At 48.0% G+C, this 26188-nt stretch overlaps 1 protein-coding gene across 4 annotated transcripts in view; it reads right to left on the bottom strand.

The window, feature by feature from the left end:
- Positions 1–13638: 13638 nt before the first annotated feature.
- Positions 13639–26188, bottom strand: part of TMEM44 (transmembrane protein 44) — a 30203-nt gene continuing 17653 nt past the window's right edge. Inside the window, exons 9-11 of one of the 4 annotated variants that reach the window (XM_036352049.1) lie at positions 24999–25157; positions 23712–23726; positions 13639–13999 (exon numbers count right to left, since the gene is read on the bottom strand). In XM_036352049.1, coding sequence (XP_036207942.1) covers positions 13904–13999; positions 23712–23726; positions 24999–25157 — 270 coding nt within the window. In that variant the 3' untranslated portion in view covers positions 13639–13903. Of the gene's footprint in view, positions 14013–23711; positions 23727–24740; positions 25158–26188 lie in introns of those variants that run through there. The other 3 variants (XM_036352047.1, XM_036352048.1, XM_036352046.1) reach the window with 3 other exon arrangements.

The raw sequence follows: 26188 nt of genomic DNA, 5'->3' as shown, positions 1-26188 counted from the left end.
CAGCCAGGGCCAAGACTGTTCCCAGCACCCCTTTCCCTCTTGCATTGTTCTCCAAATCCCTGGTGATCTAAGCAGATACCCTGGAGCAAAGAAACGAGGCCCACCCTGGCTTCCTCGAGCTGGACCAGGCCTGCCTGCTTTTCTTCAGTCCCAGAAAAGCCAAAATTAGCCTCACATTTGTTTCTTTTCTCAGGAGTCTCTCATTGTATCTCAGGAAAGGATTATTGTGCTCTGGGGACCCTATCTTATCGTGGGGTGTGGGGGAGGTGATGAGTGAAAGGAAAATGGTCTTTGACAAATTGGTTCAATTTGGACAATCACATGACTTTCCAGTAATTGCCCACCACTGCCTCAGTAAGGCTATTGTTTCAGTTCCCAAATATTTAGCCAAGTGGGAGGCTGGGAAGGTTGGGGAGCGGTCAGAGGGTTGAGAGCATGACAATCTGGGTAAAGGCGATCTGTTTGCATGTTGGGACTCGTGACATCCAGGAGGTCTGGCTCCATGACCTGAGTTCTTTATCACCGAGCTCTTTGGGACTAAGGAGACACCTGAAGGTCACTCACTGATGGAATGCAGGGGGTGGGAGGGAGTCCTTCTGAGGTGTGGGCTCTGGTGGAGAGCATTTAAGCCTAGTTTGATTCAGCAATTGCCTTCTTTATGGCTGAGCAGGCTGATGAGCTGACTCCTCTGGGGAGAGATGAAAATATTCTTTTCTTAAATTTTATTTTTATTGATTTCAGAGAGGAAGGGAGAAGGAGAGGGGAAGATAGAAACAACAATGATGAGAATCATTGATTGGCTGCCTCCTGCATGCCTCCCACTGGGGATCGAGCCAGCCGCCCTGGCATGTGCCCTTGACCGGAATCGAACCCAGGACCCTTCAGTCTGCAGGCTGTCACTCTATCCACTAAGCCAAACTGGCTAGGGCTGGAAATATTCTTTTACCTCTCACAATGAACACTGCTCAAAGAAACCACATGCGCAAGCCACGGGTGATTGTGACTTGAGCTGCCAGAGCTGAAGGTTTCTTTTTTCACAAAGAATTCAAGGCATGATCAAGCGTTTGCCCTTATGCAACTTTCAAAAATCCCTGCATCCCTGGGAGAGAGAGCTCCCGCTGACCTCAGGCTTGCTCAGCCTGACATCACCTGACTTTGGGGAGAGGAGGCTGGTGGTGGCGGCAGCACGTCAGAATTTGTGTTATCGATGGGGAACACTTTTCCCCTCTGCTCATGTGGTCATCTCTCTGATATGCCTGTGGGTGGAGGTGGGCAAAGGGGAAGGGAGTGTCCAGTCACTGGCGACAGAAAAGAGCCATGAGGTCATCGGAGCCCAAGGCTTTCCTTGCGGACCATTGGCAGCAATTGTCTTCCTGGCTTGTATTCCCGGGGGTTCACCTCCGCTCCCACGGAGAGCTCTCATATTGGAATTCCTGCTTTGGACACATACATTTTATTCCATCGGAAAAATATGCCCCAATAGCCAGCTAGGGGACATACTATTTGGTAAGAGATTTGAGGTTTAACTTTGAGAACTGTATTTTGTTTCCAGCTTCTGATGACAACTCCCTCACGTCTGATCTCACCTGAGGTGCCACCCTTGCCTTTCATAACTCCCTGCTTGGGCATGACTGTGTGGGCACCCCCCGCCCACTTTGTTCACACCCTCCCCTGGATCCCATTCCGTGACTCAGTAGTGGTGAGCTCTCTCTGCTTGTCCACCAGCACCGGCAGGACTGAGAATGTGTGTAATAAGCCTGCCACCCAGGGTTCTCTCGCACACTGAATTTGGGAATCACTGAGTCAGCTAACCTCTAAAGACAAATTTAACTCCAACTTTCTAGAATCACAATGTTCTGCAGAATGGCAGCCTCCAGGGAAAGCGCATAGCCTCCCACCTCCCAGGTGAATTTAAGTAACCAGTACGTCTCAGTCTTCTTACTTCAGTGATTCTCTACCGTGGCTGCATATGAGAATCATACATGTGTTTTTAAAAATTATGCCTAATGTGGTTTCCAAGCAGAGATGAGGTGTGTGGGTTTCCCCCTTCTTCTCTAGGAAGCAAAAAAGTGCCTTAGAATTGCCTATAATGGTTCCACCAAATGGGTGTGTGTTGGCACCTGGTCGCCTCTTGGGAACTCTCCCTGAGGAGGGACAATCACTTGGGGCCACAGAGGACAGACAGCCTTCTGAACAAAGTGGGGTATGGGGCCCTAACCTGTTTGGCTCAGTGGGTAGAGCGTCAGCCTGCGGAGTCAAGGGTCCCAGGTTCGAGTCTGGTCAAGGGCATGTATCTTGGTTGCGGGTACATCCCCAGTAGGGAATGTGCTAGAGGCAGCTGATCGATGTTTCTCTCTCATCAATGTTTCTGGCTCTCTATCTCTCTCCTTTCCTCTCTGTAAAAAATCAATAAAAGTGGGGGATGGGGCCCTCAGGACTTGCCCTGTGAACTTCCTTTAAAAGAGTAAACTCGCCAAAACCGGTTTGGCTCAGTGGATAGAGTGTCGGCCTGCGGACTGAAGGGTCCCGGGTTTGATTCTGGTCAAGGGCATGTACCTGGGTTGCGGGCACATCCCCAGTAGGAGATGTGCAGGAGGCAGCTGATCGATGTTTCTCTCTCATCAATGTTTCTGGCTCTCTATCTCTCTCCTTTCCTCTCTGTAAAAAATCAATAAAATATATTTTAAAAAAATAAAAAATAAAAAATAAAATAAAATAAAATAAAAAATAAAGTAAAAGAGTAACCTCACTGGGAAAGAGACGTACTCAGGCCCTTTAGGCTCCAAGATGGTCTAAGAGAAGCTGTGGACCTTCCAGTGCGTCTCTATGGGAAAGAAGGTGGGAGAATGGAGATTCTGGCTCCACCCACTAGTAGAGCTGGAACTGGGGCTGACTCAGTGTTGCAGGCCCAGTTGGTGTCCTGGGTGGAGGCTGCATAGGTGAAGTGCTGAGGAAACTAAGTCGGGGTATACTTGGCCGCAGTTAGCAAAGGGGTAGCAGCGGTTCCGTTCCTTCTCTTAAGAGCCACAGCTGGGCCTGAAACGTTGCTAGAAACAGCTGGTGCCCACTAGCTGAGGACAGGGTAGGACCAGTGTCCCACAGTGACACCATGAGGCAGTGAGAGGTCATAGCAGAAGTGATAACTGCCAATACTTCTTCGGTGCTATTTGCGCAGCATTGAGGTAGCGTCTTGTACTTATTCATTTAATAACAGTTTTTCTTTTTAATTTTTTAAAATATATTTTATTGATTTTTTGCAGAGAGGAGGGGAGAGGGATAGAGAGTTAGAAACACCGATGAGAGAGAAACATCGATCAGCTGCCTCCTGCACACCCCCTACTGGGGATGTGCCCGCAACCAAGGTACATGCCCTTGACCGGAATCGAACCTGGGACCCTTGAGTCCGCAGGCTGACGCTCTATCCACTGAGTCAAACCGGTTAGGGCTCTTTTTAATTTTTTAAATTAATCCTCATATTGGAATTCCTGCTTTGGACATACATTTTATTCCATCGGAAAATATGCCCCAATAGCCAGATAGGAGACATACTATTTGGTAAGAGATTTGAGATTTAACTTTGAGAACTGTATTTTGTTTCCAGCTTCTGATGACAACTCCCTCACGTCTGATCTCACCTGAGGTGCCACCCTTGCCTTTCATAACTCCCTGCTTGGGCATGACTGTGTGGGCACCCCCCGCCCACTTTGTTCACACCCTCCCCTGGATCCCATTCCGTGACTCAGTAGTTGGTGAGCTCTCTCTGCTTGTCCACCTAAGCTGCAGTGGCTGCTGGGAGCTCTCTAATACTTGGATGAGGATATTTTTTGCATTGATTTTTAGAGAGAGTGGAAAGGAAGAGGGGAGAGAGAGAGAGAGAGAGAGAGAGAGACATTGATGTAAGAGACATATCGATTGGTTGCCTCTCACAGGTGCCCTAACTGGGGCGGGGATTAAGCCTACAACCCAGGTATGTGCCCTTGACCAGGAATCAAATTAGCCACTCTTTGGTGTTCAGGCTGATGCTCTAACCACTGAGCATAGGGGCCAAGGCCTTTTAAAAAATATATGTTTTTATTGATTTTAGAGAGAGAGGGAGGAAGAGGGGGAGAGAGAGAGAGAAACATCAATCAGTTACCCCCCATACACACCCCGACTAGGTATGGAACTGCAACCTGGGTATGTGCCCTGACTGAAAATTGAACTGGTGATCTTTTGAGTGTATGGGACAATGCTTAACCAACTGAGCCACACTGGCCAGGGCTAATAACAGTTTTGTGAGGGATTTATTACCACCCCTATTGCACAGGGAAGGAAAATGAGGCATAGAGGTTGTAGAGTAGCTGCCAGGCTGTGATGGAGGCAGTCTGGTCCAGAGCCTACACTTCTAACCATAAGGCAGGCCTTGCTGCCTCCGTAACAATAGCTATTATCCTCTGAGCACTTGCGTGCTATTATGTTCTCTGTGCTCTCTTAGTCTTCACTAGCTTATCAGTGAGAACTGTTTTTGTTCCCATGTCACAGATGAGGAGAGTGAGGCACAGGGAGGTTGCACAGTGGACTGCTCATCGTCCCTTCTCTTCCTCTGGGAATGGAGGCTAGACTCATCCCACTTAATCCCTCACAGCTTCTTCAGTTTTTGGAACTTCAAAGCCTCTAGGGTTCTCAGAAAACTAAAGCTAGATGGGAATCTTCACCAGAGGGTGCTGGGTTTCCTTCATAAAACGTGTGCAGTCTTTAGTGAGGAACTGAAAAGCCAACAATGGTGTGACACTACTTCTACCCCCAAATGGGTGAAAGCAGATCGTACCAATTTCAGGAGCCAGGTCTGAGTCAGAATACATGAAGGGTGAGGCCAGGAAACCTGAATGAGAACAAAACCAAAAATAAACCACGCGATTCTGGCACGCAGCCAGGGTTGTGAATTGCTGCCTTTACTTCACAGTGATCGTTTACAGCCCCAGTGAGCAGGCAGCAGTCTTTCCAGAAACTGTCTCTAGTTTTCAGATCCTCGTGCTTAAAAAGAAGCTGCACGTGGGAGCGGACCAGAGGGAGGTCCTGGGTGAGGACTAGGGCAGAGAAGCAAAGCCCGCGGGCCCAGGGCTCACTCTATGCCCGTTGTTCTTAGCCTCTCCTTGCCTTCTCTACTTGGAAAACCATGATCTGCTCTTCACAGACAGGCTGAAACATCTCCTCGTCCGTGAGCACTTCTGCTGTCTGACCTCCCCTCCTACAGGTTGGCCCCAGCCGAAGAGCTGCCCCCTTGAGAGCCCACAGCACAAACCTCCCTGAGAGCACTGCTCACCTCATCCCTTCTCTGTGTCCCCCCCCCGCCCCCCTCCGACATCAGGCAAGGCAAACTGAAAGGACTGGGTGTTATTTACACACACCCCTGGCCCAGCAGGGTGTCTGGGACATAGTAACTGCTCAGAAAGTGCTAGAAGAATGAGCATCAGGAAAAAGAAAAAGAGAGGAGTAGAGGTGGAGAGAAAGGGAAGACAAAAAGGGCAAAGGGGGTACCCATGGACAGAGATGGCTCATGAAACCTGACTTAGTGCTAACCCTGAGCACATGTGACCTTTGCTCTGACCTCGGGGACAGCCAGTCCAGGCATTCACCTGGTCACCTGGAGCTGCGGGCAGAGGAGTGAGAGAGAGGCGAGAACATTTATGTTTTTGCCAAGAATCATTTCTTATCTCTGTTGATGCTCCGAACAATCCTATGAAATAAGTAGGGTGGGTGTTAATAATCTCATTTTAGAGCTCAGGAAGACTAAGGCTCGCACAGGCTTGGACATAAATATGTCCAAGGTTAGGTGGCTAGTAAGCAGAGAATGAGTTAATCCAAACTCCTTGCTAGACAAAAGTAGCTCAGATTCTTAAGGTTGGAGGAGCCCTGGCATATTTCTGATCCACTTCTCTGGGCAACGAGGCGTCTTCCCTAAAACATCTTAGAGGAGAGGTGATGGAGTAGCTCTGGTATTAGAGAGCTCCCAGCAGCCACTGAGGCTTGGATGGGCAAAAGGAAAGTTCTCCCTTGTCTCTGGAATACATACCCACTAGCTCAGTCCTCTCCTCCTGAAGACCGATCAGAGGTGTTGTTCCCTGTCCACTCTGCTCTGCCCTACTGCCCTGCAAGGCCAAGGCCACCATCCTGGGCTGCCTGGAGGTTCACTCCCCCTCCCTTGCTGCACCCCACAGAGGCCTTCGGTGCTCACTCAGCTAGGGTACTGACTCACTCTGAACAGCTGGGTAAGTCACCATGTGCCAGTGGGGACCTATTTCCCATGTAAGGTCCAACAAAGGGGGAACATCCCCGCCTCTCTGCTTGTGAGGAAGTGAAGCATCAGTTCAAAGTCATCTCAAGCTTGCCTCCTCAGAAGTTCAGAGGGCTTACTCATACATCTGCCCAATAGAAATGTACACAGAGCCCAAAATGGGGTCGCTACAAAATGAATTGCTTCGTGTCTAGGAAGTAACGGCAATAATTGATATCTCAATGGCCTTGAGGAGGTGAAAGGGCCCTTTCATAGTTTGTTTTCAGTGTTTGCAGCCCATCAATAAGGCAGGGAGGAGAGGAGTACACTTTATTTAGTGAACAAGAATAACCGGATCAGTCTCACAGCTGGGGAGTGGTAGGATCAAGACTTGCCGCCAGGCCTTCTGGGTCTGAGGGCAATGACTTTGACCCATTTGTGGGTCAAAGCAGACGAGAGCAAGCCCTCTGGAGACCACCCAGATGCTGGCAGCGCCAGGCACGAGGCTCCGCTGGGATTGGTGGCAGCACATCTGAGCCTGGCGTTTTATTGTGTACTATCTTATCTCAATAGGAAAAGGCAATTCAGGGGAAGAATTTCCTTGTCATGGTGCTCCAGGCTTTCTATTGTCTAGCTTTCTTAGCCTGGGTTCATCCCCTGGGTCTGACCATTACTCATATCCATGGAGGTACCTTATCAGGGTTGTCTGAGATATAGGTCCTATTTTTTTCTCAGTACCAGACAAACTGGAATCTGTCCACCCTTTGTGGCCTGACATAATCCCACAATTAGCGGAATCCGGCTCCACTGGGAAGCTGTTTAAACAGCAGTCCCTCGTAACCCAGCTGTTTCCTTCGCAAAGCCCTGGGATTCCAGGTCCTCGCTGGCAAGTGCGATGGGGAGCCATCTCATGGTGGAGCTGACAGCGAGAGTCTTTACTCCTGTGCTTTCTCCCCCAACATTTTTCTCTGAAAAACTTCAAACCTACAGAAAAGTTGAAAGAATAATACAATGAGCATGCCTATACTATTCACCTGGATTTACCACTCGTTCCCATATTGTCACATTTGCTTTTATCTCTTTCTTTCCATATACATATATTCCTGAAAAATGTGTGTGTGTGGGGTGTGGGGGGGGGAACAGAACAAGTCACCCCAAGATATGCCTCTGTGTTATACCAATTGTTTTTGAGCTAACAGCAACTTTAGTCATAGGTTCAAGAGGAACTTCTACCCCCACCCTTACCCCTACCCCCCAACCTACCTAGAAGAATTTGAATTAGAGACCTTGTCCATGAGATTATCAGAGATAACTTTTTTTGACCCATCTATGGGCTGGGAAAATATCTATTTACTAAGTGTCTATTCTTACCACCCTGCAGTGGTCCCTTGAGGCACCTTACCTCATCCCCAGCTCAAGATGTCTTATACCTATGTTTCCTTTTTATCTCTGAACCTCTCCTCATGCAGGGTCTGACTCTCATGTATGTGGGTTCCCATACATATGTATGTATGTATTAAATTTGCTTATTTTCTCTTGCTAATCTGTCTCATGTCTATTTGATTATTAGACCAGCCAGAAGAACCTTGAGGGTAGAGGAAGTTTGTTCTTTTCCCACAAACATATATCCCCTCCCCGTTCTGCCCCTCTGGACCATATATATATATATATATATATATATATATATATATATATATATATATATATATATAATATGCAAATAGACGGAACAGCGTAACAACCGAACAACCAGTCGCCATGATGTGTGCTGATCACCAGGGGGTGCAGGCGGAACATGGCTGGCGTTGGCAGCAGGCGGCAGAGTGTGGAACATGGCAGGCATCAGCTGCAGCGGGATTGTGAAGCAGGTGAGCAGGGGTGCCAGGCCAAGGCGGGGCGGTCACTGTCAATGGGTGAGCCTCTGGTGATTACTGAAAATTCTTCGCTCCCACATGCCACAGCACCTGCTGCCAGCGCCCAGGGCTGACCCGGATCGTTTGGCGCCATCAGCAAGTGTGAGCAGCGGCTGCAGGCCCCAATGGCCCCTCAGGGCTTCTCCACCTCCCCCTGCTCCTGAGTGGCGATTGGGCCCTGCAGCTGCTGCTCACAGCTGCTGCTGGCACCGGCCCCAATCACTCTACGCTGTCAGCGGATGTGAGTGGGACTGACGCTGCCAGTGCATGGGAGCGGGCAGGAGTGGGGCTGCTGGCAGACAGGGGACTGAGGGCTGTGGTGGGAGGGGCCAGGCAGGGGGGAGAAGGATGTGCCAAGACCTGCCCCTGTGCCCATCACAGCCTTGTGGCCCACAGTTCCTTTCAAGGTGCACGAATTCGTGCCCTGGGCCCCTAGTTTAAAAATAAGTTGCCAAATCATGATGTTTCTCTCCTCAATAGTTTGACTTTATATCCTAGGAATAGAAGATCCTCCTATACAACCAAGAAATGAAACCATGGCTCTCAGACTCCACCCATTTCCCCTGGTGGTGCCTGGGACCAGAAAGGGTATTTATCAGCCTGTTTCTTTCTTTTGTTTTATTTTTTTTAATTGACGACTTTTTTTTTTTTTAGAGAGAGGAAGAGCAAGAGAAACATCAATTTGTTGTTCCACTTATTTATGCATTCATTGGTTGATTCTTTTATGTGTCCTGAGTGGGTATTAAAACCATAACCTTGGCATATTGGCATGATGCTCTAACCAACTGGGTATCTGGCCACGGATCTGTTTCTTGAGTAAACTTAAACTTGATTCCTCCTGCAAGCATTAGACCATCTCGGGCTGGATCCTCCAATTAGATTATTTGTGCCCTAGCGTCCTGTGCCTTCCACCAGGTAGCATTCTAAGGGATTAGAAATTCAAATGCAAGCAGCTCAAATTAAGGTTAGCTATTGTGAGAAAATATTCGAGGTGAAGATGGAAGGGGACTTTGGATTATGAATAACTGCTTAATTTAGCAAGTGGAAGGTGGACTTTGTGTGTAGATGTAAGTTTTTATTTGCTACCCTTGCCCTAGTGGACATATTTGAACAAGTCATTGCTGAAAGACTTTACGTAGTTTACCCTTGGTTCCACAAAGTTTAAACGGGAAAAGATCTCCAAAGAAATAGTTGTTTACTCAGAAAGGAAAATAGCGTGGGTCGTGCTGTTCACTGGTTGTCTTAGTGTTTTTGTTTTGTATAACGTAAATATTTGTTCCAAGTTCAAATGTTTTTGCTTATTGCATTTTAAAAGTTAAGAGCGAGAGCAATATGTGAATTTGAAAAACAGCCCAAAACACTGTTGTACATTAAGTGCTCAAATTAACATATAGGGTTACTGGGGCAATGCTATGGTATTGCAGTTCTCCCGAGGCCCCGCCCAGGCCGGAATCTGCGCTCGGCAGCGCCCCCAGCGGCGGCCTGCGGGACTCGCGCGACTCGGCGGCGGAGTGCGCACGCGCGGAGCCGCGCCTTTCCCGGAAGTCCGCGAGGGAGGTTTGAATGGACCGCAGGACGCTGGGGTTTGGCCTCTTCTCTGAGAAAGAAGCGGTAGGCAGCAGGAGCCAGGATTCAGTTCTGAAGGTGCCTAGAGTGGGGGCCACCCCCTCGCAGCTTGAGGAGATCACGTACTGCCCCGCCTCACAGTCGTGGGTGAGCCCGATGGAGGCCGAAGAGGGGGGCAGGCGCACCCCGCTGCAACCACCGCTGCAGGCCCTGAGGACCTGGGAGGGACGTGCTGGGCCCAGTGGCGGCTGGTGGAAAACTTCCAGCGGACACGGGCGGGTATGCCGAGTTCTCCAAGCGATAGGTTAACTTGCAGTTAAACTGAAGGCGTTTAAGTTAACGCGCTGTTGAGTGAAGTGCCCGGGCCCCAAAGACGCCGCCTTGGGTGCCTGGCGCCTTGTTTGGCTTTCAGAGTTAGTAAAGAAAAAGCCAACCCGATGTGCTATAGGTCATTTGATTTAGCGCCATTGCATGGAACATCATCCCTGCGAATGTCCCTTTCATCGGACGTCACCCTTGGAATAATACAGGATAGACGTGTAAACTTCTTCAACATGACACCAAACCTTGGGTTTCGTCAAGGCGCAGCCTCCTTTGCCAAAGCCTGGACCTGAGCAGGGGCGGGGGGAGACTATTTTCGTAGAAGTGTTGTGAAATTAGTCTTGAGACCCTGCCAAAACATCTGTTGATTTTTTTCCCCCCTTAATGATTACACGGATTCTTTTCCTCGAACTGTGGAAAATATTTTCAATATAAGAGAAATTATATTAGGAAAGTGCATGAAGTGACCAGAGCCCCCAAGTTTAGAAACAAGGTGTTAGAGTTTTTGGTTTTCAGTACTGAAAGGAACCTACAGAATTTGTAAATGTCAAATGCTGAGGTTTCTTCCTGCTGTAGCAAAGACTGGGCTCTTGAGAGTTTATGAAGATGTCAGTCTTTTGTGGGAAACAAAAATTCACTAGCGTATTCATAAAAGGGGGAGAGGAAAGAAATCTGGCCTTCCCTTTTACAGTCAAGGGAACGGTGACCCAGAAAGGGAAAGGACTGGTCAAGGATCACACTGAATCGGACTTGGGAGCTGGAGCCCAGCCGTCCTCCTTGGCACCGCGCCTCTCCTTACTCTGATTGTAAGAGACAAGATGTGAGTGGGGCATCAGATGATGTTCATGAATCTAGTCGTCATAATGAAGTCCTGGCAGGAGACAAGGGAATTGGTTCTTCGGGATCTAGAAAGGATATGAAGAAAATCTTAGTGATCCAAGCTCTCCCCTATGCTACAGATTTCTTTGGGAGATAAAATGGGTGAAATCTTTATTCAGGGTATGGGTAGTCACTTATTGGGGTTATTGTCAAGGGGGTTCAAATCACTGAAGTCCTTTCCAACCTGATTGGCTACTAACTGCCTTTCAGGGCATATGTGGCCAGGAAGTATAGGGAGGAAGGAAGCGTCCTGCTTCAGTACCTACTTCGAGTCAGGTATTGTTATGCGTTTCATAGCTGTTAATTCACTCAGTCTTCACCCCAAGCTTTCTGTACAGGTGTATACTTAGTCTGCCTCAGGAGTTCACAAAGGTTAGGTAACAGGCTCCAAGCCATGCAGATAATAGGAGTGGCACAACTAACACTGTATTACATCATCTCACCTCCAGATGAGTGGGCAGAAGAGGATAACACGTTTCTTCCCCATGCTCTCCCCAGTGTAGGGAACCCCTTGCACTGCTCAGTGAGTCTTCAGAGCAAGTAACCCCCATTATCCTCCTGGCCTAACAGCTAGGGGTGCAGCTGCAGTGGAGGCAGGGACATTCCTACTAGGAGAAAGGCATTTTGTTTGGCACCTTTTTGCAAAGGCTCCAGAGTTGCAGAGCTTTGCATAACAGGCAGATTCCCATTGAACAACGAGGCCAACCACTCCCCACATTCCCAGTTTAATAGTTCACCCTGGAAGAAGAGACATAGGATTCAGCTTTGAGGCAAGCTTGGACCATGACGATAGGAACTGGTTTATGAAAGAAGAGGCTGGGACAAAGGGATCTAGGGAGTCAACAGATCTGAATCTCAAGTGGTTTGTGCTGCTGAAAGTCAGCAATATCATTTTTGAAAACTTAATTTTTTTTTAAAGCAGTTTTAAATTCCTAGCAAAATTGAATGAAAAGTATAGTGAGATGTTGCGCTACATAGCACGATTATTTGATGTTCTTGGGTGAAAGGACATTTCCATCAGGATCCAACCAATTTCTGGTGCCTCAGGGGGCATGAGCCAGCATCCCCTTGAGAGAGGGGCTGTGTGCTGAAGGCAAACTTCAGAGATGTCATCCTATCCCCATGTCTCCGTCTTTCTAAAGATGAACACTGCTCCTGTCCTGTTGTTCTACTCAGATTAAAAGCATTCCCCATGTTCATACTGTATCCATAACTGTACATGTCTGAAAAGTTGTGGCCGTGGGGATGAAAAACTCACCCATCAGCTGTGGCCTACCTAAGGGAGCCTGGCCAGTGTGGCTCAGTGGTTGAGCATTGACTGTGTATCTTCCTACTCTGGTATCTCCCATGGCTACCAGTTAGCCACAGAATTCCCCAGCCTTCACAGTCTGGTTTCTTGCCGGCCTCTTTACCCATTCCCTACAGCCCACACTGCATCACCCATTCTGGCCACATCAGATTCTTCCTTCCTTGGCTAGATTCCACCCTTCCCTGCTTCCAATCCTCTGTTAGGTTTCATCTTTCAGATATCTCCCCCCCTGCCTCCCCCCGCACATCACCAATTTGAATCTTCATCTTCACCCTCAAAGTACAGCTTCAGTGGTGTAAGATGACAATGCAAAACTGACTCTTGCAAACTCCACTACGAGACAACCAGGGACCAAAGCAGTTGGATAGTGGGGGTAAATTAGGTGGATTTACGTTCACTTCTAGCTCAGAGGTGGGGGCGGGGGGGGGGGGGGTTAGGATCTCTGCAGAGATCTGTGGAATCAACCTGCTTTTCTGAGGTGCAGCTTGCTGCTGCCAGTACTTGCACTACCCTTAGGAGAAACTGGGCAACAATAGCTGAGTCACACAGGCAGCCCAGGGCCAGCTAAAAGCAGAGCTGGGTTTCTCAGCATTTCCCCCACTTCCCCTTGTGGCAGACTTCTGCGGCTATGCTGGGATTCAGACTTATCTCTGTGTTCCACAGTGAGATACTTCAATTCATTCGTGATTTATTCACTCCAGTGTTCCTCTCACCTTGGCTCCATTCCCTCGATTCTTTCCCTCACCCATGATCACAGTATCAAAACAATCCTAAAATGGGACTGCTGCGTTTGAATTTAACACCTCCTGTCATGCCTCTTGCCCTCTGCATGCTTTCAGTTACCTCCTGAAGCAGTCCCCCTCACCTGCAAACGCTGCCCTAGCACACACCTTGTCAGGCTGCAGCAAGCCCTGGTACCTGGAGCAATTTATTTGCTTGCTCTCACAAACACTTGGTTGGCCAAGCAATTGTATCTTTAACCTCCAGCAGAAAACTCAAGTGGGTAACCGGAAAGCAGGAGCCAGGTCCCATCAGTACCTGTGGTGGAATCCAGCATGTGGGCCCACCCCTCTCATCTAGGCTTAGTCAAGTCTTGCAGAATGGGCTCTACTGAGATCCAAACACGTTAGCTATTAGTTAGATGAACTCATTCCTGGCACCTAGCAGATATTCAGAGTCTGGTTGATTCAAAGGGAACCTGGCTGGTGTTGCTCAGTGGTTGAGCATCGACCCTTGTGCCAAAAGGTCACTGGTTCGAATCTCGGTCAGGGCACATGCCCCGGTTTCGGGCTCAATCCCTGGTGGGGGCATACAGGAGGCAGCCAACTGATGTTTCTCATCGATGTTTTCATCCTTCTCCCTTCTCTAAAAAATCAATAAAAACATATAAGAAAGGGAAAAGGAAAAGAGGATGAAGATTTATATTTCACAAGAGTATTCTGTGGGCATGTCAAGTCTGTGCATAGGACCCAAAGTCTTAGCTCCATTCCAAGCCATGGCAGAGAACGGCCAATGGCAGTGACAGCTCCTGGTTCCACACTTTCTTGGGCAGGCTCAGCAGAAGCTTAAACTCCTGCCATGGGTGTCACTGCTAGTTGACCTCTGCTCAGTTCCTGACAGCTGACTTTGGGGTCTGAGCTGTTGATATGGCTCCAAGAAGTATTACTCATCAGAAGTCAAGTCCACTGGCCTCATAGGACAACTTTGCATCTGGGATCTAAGCATCTTCACGTTGTCTTTATTCCCTTCAAGGTTTATCTTCAGGGTTGCACTGTGGAGAAAAGACACAAAAGGTTCCTTGGTGGAACAGACCCTTCTTAGTTCCTACAGTCCCCCAACAACAGCTCCAATCCTGGTTCTTATGGCCCAGGTATACATAAGGACAAACAGGTAGTAGGGTCAGTAACCAGACCTGTGTTTCCAGGCTCTACCAGGACAAGCATAATCCTATATAATAAAAGCCCAGCAACCAAATGGCAGAATGACCAGTCGACCAGTTGCTATGATGCGCACTGACCACCAGGGGGCAGACACTCAGCGCAGGAGCTGCTCCCTGGTGGTCAGTGCGCTCCCACGGTGAGAGCGCCGCTCGGCTGACTGGGATGAATGGACCTCCCACAGCGGGCAGATCCCCACAGGCCATGCCCCCACCAGTGCACGAATCCTGTGCACCGGGCCTCTAGTATTTTTGTGTGTTTTTTTCATACTTGCTATCTTTTTTTTTCCCTTAAAGTATTACAAAGAGTATTACACATATCTCCTTTTTTCTCCCCCTTGACATTCCCCCAGCTTCCCCCACCCCCTTGTATCTTGTGTCCATTAGTTATTCTCCTATGCATGCATATAAATCCTTTGGTTGATCTCCTACTCCCCCCAACCCTCCCCAGGGTTCCCACTGTAGTTTGACATTCTGCTCAATGCTGCTCTGCCTCTGTATTCATTTTTGTTCTTCAGTCTATAATGTTTCTTATTATCCATAAATGAGTGAGTTCATGTGGTATTTTTCTCAGCTTCCCAGGAGCCATCTCAGCCTCACAGGGGCCATCTCAGCCTCACAGGGGCCGTCTCAACCTCACAGGGGCCGTCTCGACCTCACTGGGGCCGTTTCAACCACACTGGGACCATCTAAGCCTCACCAGGGCCGTCTCAACCTCACCGGTGCCGTCACAACCTCACCAGGGCTGATTCAACCTCACCAGGGCCGTCTCAGCCTCACCTGGGCCGTCTCAGCCTCACCAGGGCCGTCTCGACCTCACAGGGGCCATCTCGACCTCACAGGGGCCGTCTCGACCTCACTGGGGCCGTTTTGAACTCACTGGGGCTGTTTCAACCTCGCCGGGGCAGTTGCAACCTCACCGGGGCCGTTTCAACCTCATCGGGGCTGTTTCAGCCTCACCGGGGCCGATTCGACCTCACCGGGCCTCTAGTTTTAAATAAAGGAATTAAAGGACAGCCACCCTGAACAGACCAGCCCCACCCTCTTTTTCTCTGTTGTCACCAAGTCCTTCTCTAATGAGACTGAGTAATATTCTCTTTTTTTCTTGTTGTTAATCCTCACCCAAGAGTATTTTTCCATTGAGAGAGTGGAAGGTAGGGGGAAAGACAGAAAGAGAGAAACCTTGATGTGAGGGAGACATATCAATTGGTTGTCCCGAATTTGCCCCGACCTGGACTGAGAATTGAGCCTACAACTGAAGTATGTGCCCTTGACCGGAATTGAAACCAGGACCCTTCAGTCTGAGGGCTGATGCTATGTACTGAGCCAAACTGGTTAGGGCTGAGTCATACTCTCTTTATTCTAAGAATGCCCATCTCCACGCCTAATTCATTCCTGGACAATACCAAGCAAACACAACCCATTCTTTATGGTCCAGGTGAGTACTTCCTATTCCAGGAAGCCTACCCCAACTGCTTATGCCCATTGAGCTCTCACCCCTTCTCTGTTAGTACTGCCTGTGCCACTCATTTGCAGCTGAGCATGGACAGCCCTGCCCTCTCTCTGGGCACCTCCCTTGTCCTCTCAGGTAGATGATGAGTTCCTTAAGAGCAGGGCACTGGCTGTCCTTACCATCCATGGTATTTCCTCTAAACTTGAGATCAGTAGACTTGTCAAAAACAAACACTTAAAACCTAATTCATAGTCACAAGCCCGTGAATATTTCATTGCTGTCAGGCCATTATGGAAAATTGCAATTTGCAGGGGGAGGGAAGGTTAAAAAAAGAGGTGGGCACACAGAACTGGTGAAGCTATTTGCTGTCTTCCTATTGCTCTGTTATGAAGGATGAGAGAGGGAACTTTGCATGTGGACCAAGAGAAGGGAACCCTTAGTGTTTGCAGCCATGAAGGCAAGTTGGGGGCTGGGCCCAAGTCTTCCTTTTGCCACTCACTTGCTTCCTCTTCTCTGGGCCTTGGTTTCTCCATATGAGAGTTGGGATATTGGATCAGTAACTAGGTAATATGAGCTCTTTTCTCCTGAGTTTCTATGACTGATGATTCTGAGTCATAGGTCATATTTGATATCATCATCAAAACACCCAGAAAATAACAAGCGAAGGCCAAGTAGGCTGTATCAGCCCGAGCCAGATTATCTATTTGAGCAAGAAAATACAGTCAGGCATGGACATGCACTCCACGTAAAATGCTCCACCAGACAGCCAAATTTGAGTTGAATCAATCAGTGTAGTTCCTGGAAGTCCGGGATAAGGTTTTCAAGGTTCCCTGAGCCAGATGGTGTCCACACTACGCCAGGTATAAAACACAAATTATGGCTTTGTTTTAGAAAGAAAGAAAAAAGAGCCTGATTCAATGAGTGACTTATGACTGCTACCACTTGATGATTAAAAACAGCATCATGTTAAAAAGACCACCTCATCCCCACTAACCGTGCAGGCCAGAGACTACGCTGAGTTGGTTGGTACAGATCAGCCCCCTGTACCTGTTTGGGGCTGTGCCAGCCGCTCCCAGCACTTACTTTTCATTCACTTGTGGCTGCAGATTTGAGGGGACATGTCTAAGCAAATTCCTCTCTGACTTTATCAAAGATCCCACATAGCCCTAACCGGTTTGGCTCAGTGGATAGAGCGTCGGCCTGCGGACTCAAGGGTCCCAGGTTCGATTCTGGTCAAGGGCATGTACCTTGGTTGCAGGCACATACCCAGTAGGGAGTGTGCAGGAGGCAGCTGATTGATGTTTCTCTCTCATCAATGTTTCTAACTCTCTATCCCTCTCCCTTCCTCTCTGTAAAAAATCAATAAAATATATTAAAAAAAAAAAAAGATCCCACATAAAAGAGCTTCCCAGCCCTTCAGCCTCTGGGGTCCAGTTGCCCCTTGGTGGAAGTCAGAGCCTGTTTCCCGAGGATGGAGAGTGTGCCTTTTGATGAATTCTATTTTCCAGCTGAGGCTCACGTTCTAGAAGACAGTTCTGAGTGTACCCACCCGAAGGGCCCAGGGTGCTCAGTCGCTGGTAGCCCACCTGTACCCTGTCTCTGGCTTGAGAGCTAAGGTTTGGCCCTGATGTTTCAGAACCACTGCTCCAATTCTTGCTACACCTGACCAATCCAGCTTCCGGCAAACAGAGACAGCCTGCCACTTTGATCAAGTGAACTCTTTGAAGTGGGTTAGGCTGTCAAAAGCATTTTAAATCTCTTTCTTCTGATTCCCCAGAACAATGTATTTTAAAACTTCATTTAAAGGAATAAAAACATTGCTGGAATCCAGGCATAAAGAGAATTTGAGCAAAAGATGGCCCACGGTCTTATCAGAAACAATCCTGGGAGACAGCAGGCACAGGTAGTTGTCAAAAAACATGCTCCTTCATCCCTTGGAGGCAAGGTGGCATGGAGACAGCAGCCAGCTGATCAAGGTCTCCGGATGGCAATGTTTATCTCAACTGCCGCAGCCACTCCCAGCACCACTACCATTAGCAACCTGCAGTTATCCTGCTTGTTCATACACCTCTTTTCCAAACCACGTTTCTTTTTCAGGTCACACATCTTCTCTGAGTCCCTACTAGACAGTTTGGACAAAGCAGAAAGAACTCTGAGCTGAGAGAACCCAGAAAATCCCTGATCCTGTAAGACTCGCCTGTCATTTTCACATTATTCCCCGCCCCCCCCTAAAGCAGCGGTTCTCAACCTGTGGGTCGCAACCCCTTTGGGGGTCAAACGACCCTTTCACAGGGGTCGCCTAAGACCATCGGAAAACACATATATAATTACATATTGTTTTTGTGATTAATCACTATGCTTTAATTATGTTCAATTTGTAACAATGAAATTGGGGGTCACCACAACATGAGGAACTGTATTAAAGGGTCGCGGCATTAGGAAGGTTGAGAACCACTGCAGGGCCTAAAGGAATCTGGCATGGTCCCAGCCACCCAAGGGGTGGGGGGCTAACAAAAACAGGAACTGAGGTCAAGCCACAGGAAGTCCCTCCTGGAATAGAGAGAGAACATAACTGTCCATACCTGCTTCGAGCTTAGGGCCTCCCAATACTTGTGCTGCAGAATAAAAATGACACAGAAAAGTCTTTGATAGATTCTGCCCTGTTACAGAGCAAAGCAGACCTCGGCACCTGCCCCGACTGCTCAGCGAGCCAGGAGGCAGACCCTCTGATGCTCTGAGGGCAAAGGGAGAGCTGACTTCAGCAAGCAGGGAGGCAGCAGCTACCAGCAGCTACAATTGAGTGAAATGATCAATAGGATAATTGTGATAATTATGAAGGGCTGCAGGTCCTTGGAAAAATTATAACCCATACAGGTTTTTAAATTACTATTATTAGAAGTTATTACTACCAGGTGCAATAATGATAATAAATCATCCATTTATTAACCACATGGTGGAGATGAGTCAACTCAAAACCACAAAACTAAGAAAGAGAGATGCAAATAAAATCCCCACCTTGAAAATAAGGGATATTTGCTACCAGCCAAGATTCATTTTTCATCAGCCTTTACTGCACGTTGGTTCCACCCCAAGCCTCAAATATGTCTGAGTCAGTTGAAGGGCGGCTTCTCGGCCTGCTCTTGTCCTCCGGCACGGCATGCAGTGCCTGGGAGACGTGTTCTGACAGGGCTATGAATCTACAAATGTCAGTTATATTGATCCAGGAATGTCCATTAAGTGGAACAGCTGCCCATCTGAGCAGTCCACAGGATTGGGCATTATTGTCACATTAAAACCAAGTTTCTACCGCTCAATTATTTTACATTTCCATTTTAAACAACTTCTTAATTATAAGACTTTTTAGTCTTACACTAAAAAATAACCCCATAAACACCTATGGACACATCCTGTTTTATTTGCTCTAGCTCCTCATTTTTTTTATTGGCTGAAGTATTTTAAAGTAACTAATTTCATCTGTAAATACTTCGATATGTATCTCATTGATAAGGACATTTTAAAAAATTCTAAGCACAATGTCATTATTATACCTAACAAAATTAGTAATAATTCCATAGCATTCATATTTTAATGACAGCCTGATGGGGGATATAAACAGAAAAAAAATTAATTGGAGAAGACACGAAACTACTAGAATGATGGTTACACACACACTGCAGAAAAACAGAAATGTTGATGACAACATAGGGGTTCAAAAAGTTAAATAACTTACAAATAAATACAAATGTTCATGCAAAATATAAATGATAATCTATGGTTACCGTAGTGAGTGTGTGTTTTGTTTGTTTAAAAAATTATTAAATGCAATGTGATATGCTGGATTGTATGCTTGAACAGAATAAGAATATGGATGAAGACTAGTGAAATCTAAATAAAATCTGTAGTATAGTTAATAGTAATGTATTGATGTCAATTTCTTAGTTTTGGTAAATGTAGCATGGTTTTTGTAAGATGTTAACATTAGAGGAAACTGGTCAAAATATACAGGGACTCTCTGTACTACCTCTGCAACTTTTCTGTAAATGCAAAATTATTCCAAAATAAAAGTTTATTTAAAGCCGAGCAAACAAACAAGCAAACAAATAAAGGAGCTTAAGAGTGCCCCCAGCTGGGTTGAAATGAAACCTTTAAACTTTCCAAATCTTCAGCATCACAGGCAACCTAAAATTTAAGAACAGCGCCCTCTAGTGGAAATAGTTAGCAGGATTTCTTTTAAAATTTAAATCAATGATAATGTGCCTGAGTACAATTAACCCAAATCTTTGCAACTGAGGTCTCTCCCCGAGCCCCCCAAATAAAAATAAATAACATTTTATTGTCGTTTCCACGTTTCAAGAGCAAAATATGTTGATTTTTGTATAAGATTTTTTTCAAAAAAACAAACGAAAGATCACTCATACTTCTATTTTTAAGAGTCTCTATGAAGGTGTTTAATAGCCCTTAGATATACACACACTCCAAATTGTGCAAATGGCTGTTCTACCTTAAAATGTAATTAATATTTCCACAAATCCTTGAAGAGGACCATCACGTTTGTGAACCACAGCTTATATAGTACTTCAATTCACCTCGTTTCTAAAAAACACTCTTTGTCATGCTTCTGAAACCAAGAGGCATGCTGTAGCCCTGCCCACAGGACATGTGGCAACTTTTCCTTTGTTCCTGAAGACCTGAGGTATGTCTTAGTCGTTGGAAAATGATCATTTTCCAGGCTTACATTTTAGACTATGAGAGCTGGATTGGTCAGGTGGAGCAGTGACTTCCCAACATGGGAGAGGTGAGATGTTGCTGCACTCAGGATAGATTATAAAGGTTTTTTGTTTCTTCTGATTATAAAGTTTTCAGACTGGCCAAAGATGCACCAACTACAGTTCTCTCAATCTTTTTCTCTCAATCTTTTTAAGCAGATTTCCTTTTGATCTGGTATCTTACAGACTTTTAAATGTATATTTTTATTGCCTTTCAGAGAAGGGAGAGATAGAAACATCAATGATGAGAATCATTGATTGGCCGCCTCCTGCACGCCCCCTCCTGGGGATCAAGCCCACAACCTGGGCATGTGCCCTTGACGGGAATTGAACCTGGGACCCTTCAGTCCACAGGCCGACGCTCTATCCACTGAGCCAAACCAGCCAGGGCCCTTATAAACTTTTAAACATTCTACCGTATGTCTCAAAATCTCATCCTTTCTATTTTTAAAAAACCTGCACAATATTTACAGCTCGTTAATTAAGGAGTTCTTTGACACTCTGAATCAAGCACCGTGTTCACCCCACACACTGTCTTTCCTCCTCTAATGGCACAGACATCCCACACTGCTCTTCCTTCCAGGCTGCTGTGGGGAAAACGGGATGTGAGACGAGAAAATGCCTCACACGCCGGGAGGTGCTGTGTGAAAGGCCATCGTGACCTGGATCAGCGAGAGGGAAGTTCTGACCCACCGCGGGTGGTTTCCTTTATAAGGATGACGCACAGTTTCACTTCAGGGACGTATGAAGGTGGGAACAAAAGGGCCAAGACGGAGAAGCCACGCGAATTAAAATGGTGGGCAGCAGGGGTCAGGAGCAGCACCTCCAACCTCAGTCACAAGGAGATGCAAAGACCGGGTCCGGCCGAATCCCAGGACCTCCCGTGGGAAAGGCCTGGGCAACCTTGGCCCCTGTTCCTGATTTCTTAAAACGAATTTTTTCCGGTTTTATTAAGATATAGTTGATCTATCACATTGCATGTTCCTAAATTCTTGGAAGAAATTTTGCTGCTCAAATGCTGCTCAGAAGAACTGGAGAAGAGGTCTAGGGAGGGGCCAGAAATGCGAACAATCACGTTTGATTCAGGAGCAGGACTGCCAGAGGAAACGCAGAATGCTCAGTGAAATCTGAATTTCAGATAACAAATAGTGCTTTAGTGTAGGCCAGTTCATCTAAGACTCAAATTTTATTGGCTGTCCTGTGTTTTTCGCCAGTTAAATTAGCAACCCTACTCTGGAGTGCAGGGAAGGCTTCCTGGAGGAGGCGGATTTAGCCAGTGCTTTGAAGGGCAGGAGGAGAGGACTGAAATAAGCAAAGAACCCCAGAGAAAAGAAAGCTGGTCAGATGTGAAGGTAAAACCCAGAGAGCTGGCCCAGGGCCAGAGGACTAAGTGTCCTGGAGATCAGGCTGAAGGGTCAGACTTAAACATAAGCAGTCAGGAGCCACAGAAGCCTTAGAGCAGGGAGCCCGTGGGGCTGAGTGTTGGGAAGCTCCTGGGTAGGACAGCAGTGAAAGGAGAGATGGAGGTGGAGCACCTGCATTGGTTCAAGTGGAAGGAGGCCGAGGCGGCAGAGGTATTCCAGGCGGCGCTCCGGCAGACCCAGCAGCCTGAGCCGCTGCACCAGCAAGGACAGTAACAAGCTTGGTAGGTCCGTGATGCTTTTGTTTGCTTGATGGAAGTCTTTCTACAGCTAAGAATTGACTCAGTGTAGCTAACCTCCTCCCACCTCTCAACCACACACTTTGACACTTAGGACCACGTTGCTAAGTGGGACCTTAAAGATCACCCAGTGCAAAGCTGGCATTTCCCGATGAGCATTTATGGGGCCGCTGGTCTCCTGTGTCAAAGCTCCTTTATGTTCGGACCTAGTGGAGCCTCACCATCGCCCTGAACTCATTGTCTCCACTCTCAGAACAGGTCCAGCTAAATGAGCGGGTGCTGCCCATTCCACGGCTAAAAGGGGTGGAGTAGCAAAGCCCACTTCCAGCCCAGTTTCCACTGCACGACATATAGCACCTTTGGGAGTCTTGCAAAGCCCCGCCAGCACCCCCATTTGACCCTCACAGTCACTCTGTAATACAGGCAGGGAAGGTCTCGCGGTTCCCATGTACAGAGGGAGAAGTGAAGACTCAAAACGTCCAGGGCAAGGCTGCCTGGAAGGGCAGCGAGAGGACCCCCCCGCCCCGCCCCGCCCCCCCCCCCCCGCCCCACACCCACAACTTCTGATCACTCCTCTTTCTCCGGCACAGTCCTTTCCTTGAGGGGGTGGGTGGGGGGCAGTGGAGCATCTTTCCTCACCCCCAGGGGAGCCAGCTGGTGGCCCCACACATTTCAGGATGTACTGACTTTCACTCTGTGGTAATGCCACCTTCCCGGGGAGAAACCACATCCTCAGCGTCACTTTTTGCTTTTGGTACCTGTTGGAATGTCCTGGCCTCTTCTTACTGATATGTGTTTTCTCTAACATGAGCACTTTTATAGTACGTGTGTGTGTGTATGTTTCTGTGTTTATTTATTTTTAAAGGAATGATTTGACTTTAAGAATGACCAATGCCCAGCCTTGGCCAGTGTGGCTCAGTTGGTTCGTAATCAAAAGGTCACTGGCTCAATTCCTGGTTACGGCACAGGCCTGGGTTGCGGGTTTGATCCCCTGTCGGGGTATGTGCAGGAGGCAACCGATCTATGTTCTTGCTCACAGAAATGTCTCTCTCTCTCTCTTTCTGTTTCTCCCTTCCTCTCTCTCTAAAATAATTTTTTTAAAAAACACATTTAAAAAAGAATGACAAATGTCCACAGGAATCTGACCTGGCCTCTGGTGCTGGAAGCAGTTTGGAGAGGGAACAAGCAGTCCCAGTTGTCAAGAGCTTAAGGCACAGATAGCAAGACACACAGGCCTGGGACTTGACCCCTTTCAGACAGAGCAATCAGGTGGGTGGCTTCATCCCCCTGTTTCCCAACCCTCCCCCCCCCCCCCCACACACACACACCACACAACTGCAAAAGCTCCAGGAGGTCATTCTCCAACAGGCGGACTTTGTTCCAATGACAGAAACAACGTCCTTGCAGAATTCCTACAAAGCTCCCCATGTGGGCCTATGACATTACTAGGAAGCAGAGAAGGAACAAAGGGACTAAATGCACTTTTGTCACAACGTTGGACTTAATCTTTTCTTGCATCCCAGAGACTAAAAAAAGAAAAGGAAGCCTTTAAAGGCAGAGGAACCATTTCAATGCCGGAAGAAAGCCAACCCTGCTCTCATAAAACAGGTGTGGGCTACACTGGAAAGTGAGGTGGCTACTCCTGCAAGCCCGGCTCCCTCTGGGCCCCGCTCCCACCTGCCGGGTGCAGTCACCCTTTCTTGGCACCTGCTCAGCACGCTCTCGGGATGGCTGTGCCAGGAGCAGGGCTGCCTTGTGAGTGAGTGAGTGAGTGAGTGAGTGAGCAAATGAAGGAGTGGATCCACAGTCTCTGTGGAGTGTACCACCCCCTGTGGAGATGTCTGGAAGCACACAGCCCCAAGCAAATGGCCTGAGGCTCCAATGCCATTGGTCTGATGCCTCGACCAGCCCAGCCAGTGGACACTGGAGAAAGGTGAAAATACTCAAGTTCTCACTCCAGGTGAGCCCCCCCCCCCCCCCCCCTGATCTGTCTCTGTCTCAGCCCTTCTCCGGTGCTGCCATCATAGGAATTACTTGCAAATCCCAATGTTTTGTCCTGTCGATTAGATAGGGCACTCCTGGAGGGCCCAGGTAGAGCACAGGTAAGTGGGAAGAGTCCTGGGAGAGTCCGCGGGCCTATGGCTCTGAGTCTTTCGGATTTTAGGGTCCACTATGCGTTCAACAAAGGGGCCTACTTAGGATGGCTAATGGGTTATTTTACCAAATAAGACCATTAAAACCAAAACAAAAAACTCAACACCGACTACCACATAGTTGATCATCATTTCCTAAAAGGGCATTTTAACACCAAAACAGAACACAAACCCAGAATGAAGGGCAGTCCTCCCCTTGCTGACAGCACATGGCAACTACACCGTCCTTGTTCTCATTTTCCAGACCCAGGCCCGGAGCTGTGGGCCCGAGGGACAGGACAGCCCAGACCCGAGGGCTACACCCGTCTGTGGTATCCGAAATGGGATGTTTTGTTCACAGATCCCCAAATCAAAAGGAGGTAAAGTTTATGAAAATGCCAAGCTTATGCGATCCCAAGTACGACCCTGAGGGCACTATGGGGCAGCCGGTGTTGGGGGAAGCGGGGTATAGGGGGGAGGGACGCTTCCATGGTCACATGGGTTTGGGAAACACTGAGACGCTTTCAAAATTTATATATTATTCACGCATTTATTTGCGTAACTGCATGTGCAAGTGATTCTCCGAGGCCGCGCTGCACCATGCAGTGTTTCGCTGGGGAACGTGACCATGGAAACCCCTTGTCGGCGCCGGCGGTGGGAGCTGGCGGGCAGCAGCCAGCGGACTCATTCATTATTCAGCAGGCGGAGGCGAGCGTGGGCGGACTGGCAAGCTGCAGCGCCAGCACCTGCGGCACCGCAGGGTCCTGGAGGAGGGCGCCCATGCACCGGCAGGCAGGCAGCAGCGGGTACCTCAAGGTCGGAGTTGATGGAGGGGACCTCGGAGGAGCTGCTGGAAGACACGCGGGCCCGGATGACCCGAATGGGAGGGTACGAGGGGGGCTCCTGCAGGGGCGCGTCTCCCGTGCTCATCTGTCCGTCGCCCGGCAGCCTGGCGGCGCTGCAGCCTGCCTGCAAGGCGTGTGGGGAAGGGCGGGCGGAGACACTTAGTTCCCTTTGTATTTTAATTGTCAAAGCACTCGCGTGCTCTAGTGTTCCAGAGGTAGGAAGGGGTGTAGCGTGCAAGCCTACCTCCACCCTCACGCCCCAGCTGTCCGTTCTCCCCAGAGGCGGCCGGCACTCGGGGCGGCTCACCCTTCAGATAGTCTCACACACAGTCAAATGCATTCACGCACCCTGCGCTCCTTACTGCCGCAAACGCAGCATGCTCTGCACTCTCTTACGCATCTTGGTTTTTTTCACTTGATGTCTCAGAACGTACTGTATCAGAAATGTTTTCGGTACATTGTATAGGTGTTCACCGCCTATTTAACCAGTCCCCTACTGATGGATGTTGACGGTATTTCCAGTCTCTTGCTTTTACAATCAACACTGACTGCAGTGAGTTACATTGTACAGGGCTGGGGGGCGGGGGCGGCTGGGAGAGGACAATGCGGGGAAAGGGGGACATATCTGATGCTTTCAACAATAAAGAATTACACATTTTTTCAGGCTATTTTTAAAGGACAAATTCCTAGAAGTGGAATTGCTGGCTCGGAGGGTATGTGCCTTTGTAATTTGGACATCTGTTGCCAAAAATGCACCCCATAGAGGCCTTACCGACTCACACTCACCACCAGCAGAAAGGTTTAAGGGAGATTCCCTATCTTCTTTCTTTCTATCTATCTATCTATCTATCTATCTATCTATCAATCTTATATCTATTATCTATGTCAATTCCTATCAATCTACCATCTATCTTTCTATCATTTATCACTTTCTATTTTCTCTATCATCTTTCTATCTATATCCTATCAATCATCTATCGTCCATCTTCCTACCTATATTCTATCTATCGGTCATTTGCCTGTATCTATCTATCTATCTATCTATCTATCATCTATCTATCTATCTATCTATCTATCTATCTATCTATCTATCTATCTTTCAGAAAGGAACTTCTCCCCACAGGGCTCACAGGGTGGGGACAGGGGTCTGGGGAA

Source organism: Myotis myotis, unplaced genomic scaffold (assembly GCF_014108235.1).
Source record: "Myotis myotis isolate mMyoMyo1 unplaced genomic scaffold, mMyoMyo1.p scaffold_m19_p_2, whole genome shotgun sequence".
Taxonomy (NCBI): domain Eukaryota; kingdom Metazoa; phylum Chordata; class Mammalia; order Chiroptera; family Vespertilionidae; genus Myotis; species Myotis myotis.
This window is presented reverse-complemented; position numbering and strand designations above follow the sequence as displayed.